The following is a 10,000-nucleotide window of genomic DNA, read 5'->3' as shown; positions in this document are numbered from 1 at the left end:
AGATGACCCATCACCGCTCCGTCCCCACGCTTCTCATGCCTGTCTTTGGAGAGAAGCAATTTGCACATATTTGAATTCATCACTTATCAAAGCTTGTGTGTGTGTGTGTGTGTGTGTGTGTGTGTGTGTGTGTGTGTGTGTGTGTGTGTGTGTGTGTGTGCGTTTTGTGTGTTAGGATCTACGAGAGGGTTGTGGAGTCTCCTTCCATGGACATCCCCAGTGGAAGCACCCTGTGGCTTGGACAGAGGAACAAAGCCCATGGCTTTTTTAAGGTACTGCAGTGGCTGTGGTGTGTGTGTGTACTGTATGTTTGCAGTTGGTAATACCAATAATGTGTTAAGTGTGTGTGCGTGTGTTTGTATACAGACATGGTGTGTGTGTGGGAGGTGAGAAAGTGTTCAGATTACACTATGAACTTTGACCTTTTGACCTTTACTACCAACTAAATTAGCAACTTTGTTGGTTGCCATGCAATTTCCCATTGCCAACCAAAGAAGTTGCTAACAGGTTAGCAACTAATGTTTTTTTTGGGAAATGCGCCCCTGCTGAGGTAGGCATGACCTGACCATGACCATTGTCTGTTTGATCCTCTACACACGCAGGGCATCATGCAGGACGTGCATCTGGTCATGATGCCCCAGGGCCACATTGCCCAGTGCCCAGACCTCAACCGCAGTGAGTACAGTAATTCAGGAAGCATACTTACACTTATTCATTTGTCTGACACCCTTTATCGGGCCAGTCTCTACAGAGAAACTTGGGGTTAGGTGCCTTGCTCAAAGGCACAATTGTCGCAGCCAGGACTTTGAGCGTATAACTATTCTGGCTACTGCCCGGCTCCTTAGCCACTGCCACTTACCACTATGTGCCCACGATGTGGTGGACACAAATGCAAGGTGTTGATGATGATGTGCAAGGTGGTGATGAGCTTTTGAAATCTTGTCTTTGAAATCGACAGCGTGTCCTACGTGCAATGACTTCCATGGGCTGGTACAGAAGATCATGGAGCTGCAGGATATCCTGGCCAAGACCTCCAGCAAGGTACGATGACTCATAACTAAGGCAGGTAGAGAGAGACAGACAGGTAGACAGATAGACAGACAAAGAGATAGACTGTAGAGAGAAAGAGGACAAAGAAGGAAAAACAGAAACAAAGTAAGGAAGGAGAGGTGGATAGGGGGAATATATAGAGGAGAAGGGGATATTGTAGGAAGAGAGGTGGATATATATGGAGTGTTTGGTTCCTATATCCTCCATTTTAATGAATTTTCATAAATAATTTATTTTAATTCATTTAAAACAACTGTGGTTTTATTGATATTACCTGAAATACACTATAAAATAACATGACATATTAATGTTTTCAAAAATGGATTTACAGCATGTTGGAACCAAACTCCTCAAATGGAAGAGAGGGGGGAATTATGAAAGGCATTCTGGACATGTTTGGCCAGTTTGGATAAAAAAGAAAAGAAGACTTGGGCCTGCTGTTCTGTGAGCATAAGGGTGAAGAGTTTGAACTCAAATTCGTTGTGTAATTGAGTTCTGTTATAATGATCTAAGAACAGATCTGTTTGACCAAAAATAGTAATATTACAGATCACTGTAACATGCTCTCAAGATGAGGCAATCCTTGCAGCGCGTGCCGACGAGACGCTTATGCCTCTATTCTGTCAGGGGCACAATATGGAGAAACAGGGTGAAATCGAGTGAAGGAGGGAGGAGGAGACAAAGAAAAAAAGAGGTGTAGAGAAAGAGAGAGTTAGGGAGGTAGAGAGGTAGAGAGAGAAGAGAGGAAGGGGGAGTGGTGAGACGGGGGAGAGAGAGAGAAAAGGATGGAGAGAGAGCAATACAGAGAGGGGGGAGAGAGAGAAGAAAATGAGAGTGAGAAGAGTGAGTGGTGAAGAAGGAGAGAGAGAAGAGAGCTGGAGGGAGGAGGATACAGGAGGAGGTGTGTGTGTGTGTGTGTGTGTGTGTGTGTGTGTGTGTGTGTGTGTGTGTGTGTGTGTGTGTGTGTGTGCGCGTGTGTCTGCTGTGATGAGTCTGTCTGGAGCTGACCTATCATTTACACAGGACTCCTGGTGCCCAGCCTGTCATCTGGAGCTGTTGTCTTCTCTTAGCTCCTGTTAACTCTGTGCTACTATACTACTGTTGTGTGTGTGTGGGTGTGTGTGTGTGTGTGTGTGTGTGTGTGAGTGTGGTTGTGTCTACTGTATGTATATGTGTGTGTGTGTCTGTGTGTGGTATGTGTGTGAATGTGTGTGTGTGTGTGTGTGTGTGTGTGTGTGTGTGTCTGTGTGGTGTGTGTGTGTTTGTGTGTGTGTGTATTGATGCTGCTGTTCTAAAGCAGTGTTTGTGTCTGGGCCTTTGTGGCCTTTTAATAAAAGATGGATGAAGACTGAATGCTCCTGCTCTCTCTCTCTTGCTTTCTCTCTTCTCCTTCTTTTTTGTGTGTGCATCTACATTGATTTCTCTCCATAATCCTTTGTTTTCTCTCTGTCTCTCTTCCACTTTGTTTCCATTATGTATTGTTCTTTTTCTAAATGTTTTTCTGTCTCTGACTTTTGCTACATCTCTCCTGCACTCTCCACCTACACAACTCTCCAACTTGGTGTATTGCTTCTCTCTCTCTCTCTCGCTGTATGTCTCTATCCCTCCATATATATATCGATATATATCTCTCTCCATCCCTCTCTCCCAATTATTTCTCTATCATCTCTCCTTCTCTCTCCCTTTCTGTCACTCTCTTTCTCTCTCCCTTTACTTCTCCATCTCCTTATCTCTCTCTTTCCATTATTTCTCCATCTTTGACTCTCTCTCCATCCCTCTCTCTCTCTCTCTCTATCTCTCCCTCTCTTTCCTCCTCTCTATCCCCCTCTCTCTGTGTTATTTTAGCTGAGTCGTGCGGAGGACAAGATGAGGTCCCTGGACGGTTGCTACTGTGAGAAGACCTGCAGTCTAGACGGAGAAACCTACAGGGAGGATGAGTCCTGGATAGACGGCTGCAACAACTGCACATGCTCAGTAAGCCCTTTCCCCTTGACTCCGCCACCACGTCTTTGACCCAGGAAGTGGCTGTTGACTGTGGCTGGCTGGAGGAAGTGGTCTCCTCTGTCTCCCATTAGGAAAAGTTCTGTAAACAAAAACACAGGGAAATCACACTTGTCATGTACAAAACGTGCATGTTGCTTCTGTGGTAAACAACAAATACAGTGCATTTCATACTAAAACCGCAAAATGCCTCTCATCATACAAGATTGGTTGTATACAGCTCTGGAAAAAGTTAAGAGACCACTGCACATTTTTCTGATGTCATCCTACAGTTGCTGAGTGACATTAAAATGAGTACACGGTCATATTCAAAATTAAGAGACCACTGGAAATTTGAATATGCCCGTCAACTCATTTGAATGTCACACAGCAACCGTAGGTTGATATCAGAAACGTGCAGTGGTCTCTTTTTTTTCCAGAGCTGTATATATATATATATGTGTGGGTGTGGGTGTGAGAGAGAAAGAGAGAGAGAGAGAGAGAGAGAGTTTTCTGTTGTGTGTCACGGCTGGCTCATATATCACACATAGGAATATTACAGACTGCATTATGGCCTGAGTCTGTTGCAGAGCACAGTGCCAACATATCCATAATAATCATCCACAAAATGGAACGAGTTTGAATGTTTGTAAACAAAGGACCCAAGGGCATAATGGTCCACAAAAGCAACATGAATCAACTAAGCAGGCGTTAAAAGCACTGCATAGCTTTAACTGATGCCACGGAGCTGGAATAATCTATATTCTAACCTATTCTATAGGTAAACATCAAGGGAGCATTATCCATCTTGTGTTTTGTTGCTCTAATAGTGTGGAGGTGAACTTACTGCATTGCTGATAGGAAAAGTGTGTGTGTGTGCGAGCGTGTGTGTGGAGTTAGTATGAGGATCTGTGTGCGTGTGTGTGTGCGAGAGTGTGTGTGTGTGTGTGTGTGTTTGTGTGTGTGTGTGTGTGTGTGTGTGTGTGTGTGTGTGTGTGTGTGTGTCTACTATGAAGATCTTTTGGGAGGTGCAGTCATAGACAGATGGCTGCTGGAGAACAGCTCGAGCTGTGAAAGGCTGCCCCTGTGGACGCCTGTATGAAGATGTACTGCCAGATGAAAGGAAGAGAGGGAAACAGGGAGGATGAGGAAAAAAGAACAAGAGAGAGAGAGAGAGAGAAAAGAATAACAAGCATGTGTTTCTACCAGAGCGCTATTGTGTGCAGGAAAACACTGTGTGTGTGTGTGTGTGTGTGTGTGTGTGTGTGTGTGTGTGTGTGTGTGCATGTGAGGTAAATAAGCTTTGCACTTTGCCTGTATTATAAATTGGAGTCCAACATATGTGTAGATTTACGTTGGCTCATAGAGGACTCGCAGGGACACATACCGGTACAGTCAACATATATATGATACTGTACATACCGCATACATATGTAGAAAGAAGCAACACATACAGTACAGTATGTTCAGCTAATTAGAGTCAGACCAGCTAATTGCATGGCCACTCAGCAGTCCGTACCCTGTGGAGAGCAAAAATAGCTGTTCTTAGCTTGCTCTTCAAGATCAAAGGCAGTCCTTTCTCACAACCCCATCAGAGCCTTGGAGTCGATGCTTCTTAACATAGCGTAGGGTGGACAGACCTGACACACATGGTGTATATGCGACCCTATTGGGCGGTGTGGTTACACACTAACAAGCTAGGTGTCATTAACAACTTGTTTTTTGGTTTGTTTTTGTTTTTCCTAAGAACCCCCGTGAACTATCAGGTGTTAATCCATCAGCCTACTAGCCTGTTGGCCTGATCCCTTGACCCCTCCAAATGAAAAACATAACCTCAGCAGTGCAGATCAATACGGAAATCAACACAGTTAATCCTACTGCTTATTTAACATGGCAGCCTTACAAAGGCTGAGTAAGCATAAGTCCAGGTGTCCATGTTCACATTCTTGTTTTTAGAAAGTGAAGCACCCTAAATAAATAAATAAATAGGTCATGGCAAGGTCAGGATGAATTAAACACACAAGATTGGTCCAGATTGATCTTCTGTGATATTGATGTATGTTTCGTAGTTATATATTCTATATGATGTTTTTCAGGGTATTGCCATTGCTGACAGCAGAGCGTGAATGTATTGCTGTGTCAAGTCAAGTCAAGTCAAGTCAGTTTTATTTGTATAGCGCATTTAACATGCACAGAGTGAAACCCAAAGCGCTCCACATACAGTATAAGACATTGTCTTATTGGCGTAGTCACCAGCGTACCCATGACACCAAGACATAGAACTACATTTAAGAAATAACAAACGCAAAAGATGTAGGACGGAGCGCCGTAGTCGCCAGCGTACCCATGACACTAAGACATACAAGACAGACCACAAACAAATTAATAAATAAAATAAGTAAAATATAAAAATAGAAATTAGTCCAATTTCCAACCGGCTGAAAATGTCCAAGGACAATGATGACTCGTGTGAAACTGCGCACAGCTGTGTCTCCACAACCGATGCAACGCCAACAAAGTTCTTTACACTCACTGGCAGTCTGGAGATAATGGTGAACGTTAGGCCTTGTTAGTCTGGAGATCACTGGAAGCAAACCAGTCCGAAAGTCGTGAGCGATCGGCAACTCGGTGGACTTAGCTGCTATAACAGCGACAGTTTGTTGGTCCGTAATGCAGAGTTTTTCAACGTTACCATTAACGTTAGTCTGCTCAATCCAGACTCCAGTTGGCATGGCAGCTCACAGGTCAGAAACAGCTCGGCGGCCTTGGTAGATCTTTCGCAGAGTAGCTCCAGCTGCTGTCCCGAGAAATCCCCTCGACCAGACAGCGAAGTGTTAGAGGCCCAGGGCAAACAATATTAATTATTTAATTATTATTTAAGCATACAACTGTGTGTATCTGTTATAAATTTCTTTCTGTATCTGTTACCTACTGAAGTTTTCTCCAAGTAGAATAGCAAGACCAGCATATGTAGGAAACTGTGTGTCCCTGTGCGCATGTGTGTGTGTGTGTGTGTGTGTGTGTGTGTGTGTGTGTGTGTGTGTGTGTGTGTGTGTGTAAATAGATCAATAAACAAACAAACAAGTAGAATCTAGTTGAACAGCGGACAAGTGTAATGAGAGTATCCCATCTTGTGTGTGTGTGTGTGTGTGTGTTTCTGCTGCAGAATGGCACAGTCCAGTGTGAGGCCATTTTCTGCCCGCCTCCTCAGTGCCCCCCAGACACAGCGCCAGCCTACATGCCCGGTGCCTGCTGCAAAGAGTGCCAGCGTGAGTATCCCGCCTTCAGATGTGTTTGTTTATGTGTGTGTGTGTGTGTGTGTGTGTGTGTGTGTGTGAGAAAGAGAGAGAAAGAGAGAGAGAGGCAGGCTCAGACTGATTTAAGATTAATTTATATTTCTTTATTTCAATGGTTCAAAGCAGCTCCTCTTTCTTTCTTTCACACACACACACACACACACACACACACACACACACACACACACACATACACACAGACAGTTACAGTATAAATATCTAATGTCTCATGACCACAACTGACCTCTGTTGCTAGGGAACACGGCAGCACACTACACCTGTTGTGCCGTGCCGTGCTGTGCCATACCGTGTTGTGTTGTGTTGTGTTGTGGTGTGATGTGTTGTGGTGTGATGTGGTGTTGTGTGGTGTGGTGACGTACAATCCAGCAGTTGGCCTCGTCAATAATTCAGTATGTGGTGTTTTCATGAGCAGATAAAAAATGCAGACCAGTGCGGTCAGGCTGAGGGGTCGTAATTTCACGGGGGGTGTGTTGTGTGGGGATGTTATGGTTTTGTGATGGGACTAAGGTGCATTACGATGGGACTAGGATTATAATGGGATTGGGTCAGGACTCGGGACGCTGGAGAATGCCTGTCAAGAGAGTTCCATTATCAGCATCATAGTTGGCCCCACAAGGCTTCCATTTTAACATTCCATATGTTATTTTAATGTAGTGTTAATTTCGTCAGACGAGACGAGAGGAAAAATGTTAGTCAACAACCTTTTTTTCCATGACTAAGACGAGACGATGACGAGACTGGACTAATGTCCTGAAACACTGACTAAGACTATCTTAAGATGCATTATTGTTGACGAAAAAAACCCGAGACTAAAATGTTTTGCTTGAAATAAAAAACTAAGATAACATTTCTCTTCCATTTTCGGTCTACAAAATGAGAAGACAGAATAGCTGTTACCTTTTCAAAATATTACGAATGAGTTCATGGTTCATCGCCTTGCTTTCCTGTAGGCTAGTCTCCACGTGCTGTTCGCGGCAACCCTGTGGCTGCAGCAGGAAACTACATGGAACAAAACACCGGAGATTTCTGCCAGAGTTAGACTTTATGCCACAATGCTACATACCCAGAAGTTGAAGCTTCTCTCATATACAAATTAACATCCCCAGAATGTCCATAATGAAAAGTTTCAGCAAGTAATGTCAACTATTTAACTAGTTACACTGATGATGCAAAGTTTGCTAGCAAGTAAGCTAATATGGAAAGTTCGCTAGCAAGTTAGCTAAGATTGAGAGTTTGTGTTATGTTTGAAGCATATAAGCCATCTAGCGTGGCGGAGTAAAACATTCATACTTTGGTCCAAGACAGTGTTTCTCAAACTTTTTCAGATGAAGGACCACTTAACTAATCAATAAAAAGAAACGCACGGACCACCTAGCTAAAAAGAAAAAAATTGACCTAGCAGTATATTAGCCTACACAATACTCACTGAACCACCTTGCTTATTGTCTTTGCACTTTGTTTAATTGTGTCAGAGGATTCATAAGATTTAAACAAACAACTCATCTATATTATATTTTACCACGTCTGCTCGTGGACCACTTGGGATAGCTTGCGGACACTGAAACACTGGTCTATGAAGATCATGACAGTGGTCCAGTCAAATCTTTTACTGTCTATGGCCAAATCCCAGCCGAGCTATAACTGTAGCTCGACTTACCTGTGCATGTACTGACTGACAAAAAAAATCAGAATGAGTAATTATAACAGTCGAGTAGCCCTGTGGACACACAATATTGTTGGAAAATTGAGATGTGTGAAACACTATTTGACTTAAATGGTAATCAGAAAAAATTTGTTATAAAAAAAGACTAAAATGTTTTGACTAAAACTAAGATAGCTTTAGTTTTCTTTTGACTGAAACTAGACTAAAATGACGAGACTTTTAGTTGACTAAAACTTGACTAACAAAAATGATATTTGAATGACTAAATATGACAAAGACTAAAAAGGACATTTCGTCACAAGACAAAATTAACACTATCTTAATGCAGAGGAAGTAGATTGGGAACCAAATAGAACGTTCAAGCATTGTTTTTGTTTTTTATTGTGGAAAGGGTCTATAGGATGTTTTAGGATTATATTGAGGTTCGGTCGGGATGCTGTGGGACACTATAGGATGCTGTAGGATCATGAGGGGATTGGGTCGGGATGCTATCGGCCGGTTTTGGATCGGGTCAGTTTGGCTTGGGATAGGATGGGATGGGGGGGATCGGTACCTTTCTTTGAGCACAGCTGTGTTCACAATAGATCAGCCCATGTGCTCTCTAAATAGCCTGCTCAAATTCTAATGTTTCTTTCTATGTGTGTGTGTGTGTGTGTGTGTGTGTGTGTGTGTGTGTGTGTGTGTGTGTGTGTGTGTGTGTGTGTGTGTGTGTGTGTGTGTTTGCAGCTGTGTGTCTGTTCAGGGGTCGCGTGTATGTGGAAGGTGAGAGGAAGAGCGTGCGTGATGTGGCGGGGAACTGCCTCCTGTTTGAATGTCAGGTGAGTTCACCAATCTCACAACGCAACGCAACACAACACAACACGATACAATTCATCACAGCACAGCACAGCACAGCACAGTTTAACACAACACAACATAAAAAAGACGAGACAAGATAAGATGAAACAACACAGCACAGCACCGCACAACTCACCAAAACATAACACATTGCAACACAGCACAACGAGCACAGCACAGCACACCATACCATAGCCCAAGAAACTCGGCACAGCTCAGCTCAGCATAACACAGTAACATAACACAGCACACCATACCATAGCCCAAGAAACAGTACAGAGTAACACAACATAGTATAACACTGCACAAGATACTATAACAAAGCACAACATAACCTAGCCCAAGAAACACAGCACGACATCTCACAGCACAACACAACACACATATTATAACACAGCAAGGCGCAGCGTCACACCACCCGGAACAAGACAGCACATGAAAGCACATCACAACAAACCCCAACGCACAAACCCCAACGCACAAAACCCAAAGGGTCTGATCCACACATACCCTGATCCATCTGATGCATAGAGGTATGCACCCCATAATGAGTTTTGTCCTACATTAGAATACAGCTTAGAGGGATGTCTCAGAGGGTAATCTAGTGCCATGTGTAGATGCAGTTATTTATGAGGCTGCGTTATTATATTATTGCCGAGGATCAATTATTAATGGGGAAATGCATATATGCATCCACACGCAGCAGACTCTGGAGAGAGCTACTCAAATATTACTTGTCAGGTTCAGACTATTGGCTTGTTTAGTTGTGAATACATTTTGGTGAGAATTCAAATAGTGTGGCTTGTGTTTGTGTGTGTGTGTGTGTGTAGGACCGTTCCATGCGGCGGGTGGAGAACGCTGCTTGTCCGGAGCTGAACTGCCCAAAGTCGGAGCAGATTACACTGACTGACCGCTGCTGCAAAGTCTGCCGAGGTAACACACACACTCACATGTATGCGCACACATGTGCCCGCACACACACACACACACACACACACACACACACACACACACACACTCACATTTGCGCACTCACATGCACATGCACACACCACACACACACTCACACACACACATATGCATACGCATGCACTCTCACACCCACACACACACACACACACACACACTCTCTAGCAGACACACAAACATGTTC

The 10,000-nt window shown here is 43.6% G+C and overlaps 1 protein-coding gene across 2 annotated transcripts in view; it reads left to right on the top strand.

The window, feature by feature from the left end:
• Positions 1 to 10,000, top strand: part of nell2b (neural EGFL like 2b) — a 79,536-nt gene that overhangs the window by 14,667 nt on the left and 54,869 nt on the right. For both annotated transcript variants that reach the window (XM_048268372.1, XM_048268371.1), the window contains exons 5-11: positions 176 to 272; positions 603 to 675; positions 959 to 1,041; positions 2,896 to 3,024; positions 6,197 to 6,299; positions 8,737 to 8,828; positions 9,678 to 9,780. In XM_048268372.1, the coding sequence (XP_048124329.1) occupies positions 176 to 272; positions 603 to 675; positions 959 to 1,041; positions 2,896 to 3,024; positions 6,197 to 6,299; positions 8,737 to 8,828; positions 9,678 to 9,780 (680 nt within the window). The remainder of the gene's footprint in view (positions 1 to 175; positions 273 to 602; positions 676 to 958; positions 1,042 to 2,895; positions 3,025 to 6,196; positions 6,300 to 8,736; positions 8,829 to 9,677; positions 9,781 to 10,000) is intronic.

This window comes from Alosa alosa, chromosome 17 (assembly GCF_017589495.1).
Source record: "Alosa alosa isolate M-15738 ecotype Scorff River chromosome 17, AALO_Geno_1.1, whole genome shotgun sequence".
Classification (NCBI taxonomy): domain Eukaryota; kingdom Metazoa; phylum Chordata; class Actinopteri; order Clupeiformes; family Clupeidae; genus Alosa; species Alosa alosa.
This window is presented reverse-complemented; position numbering and strand designations above follow the sequence as displayed.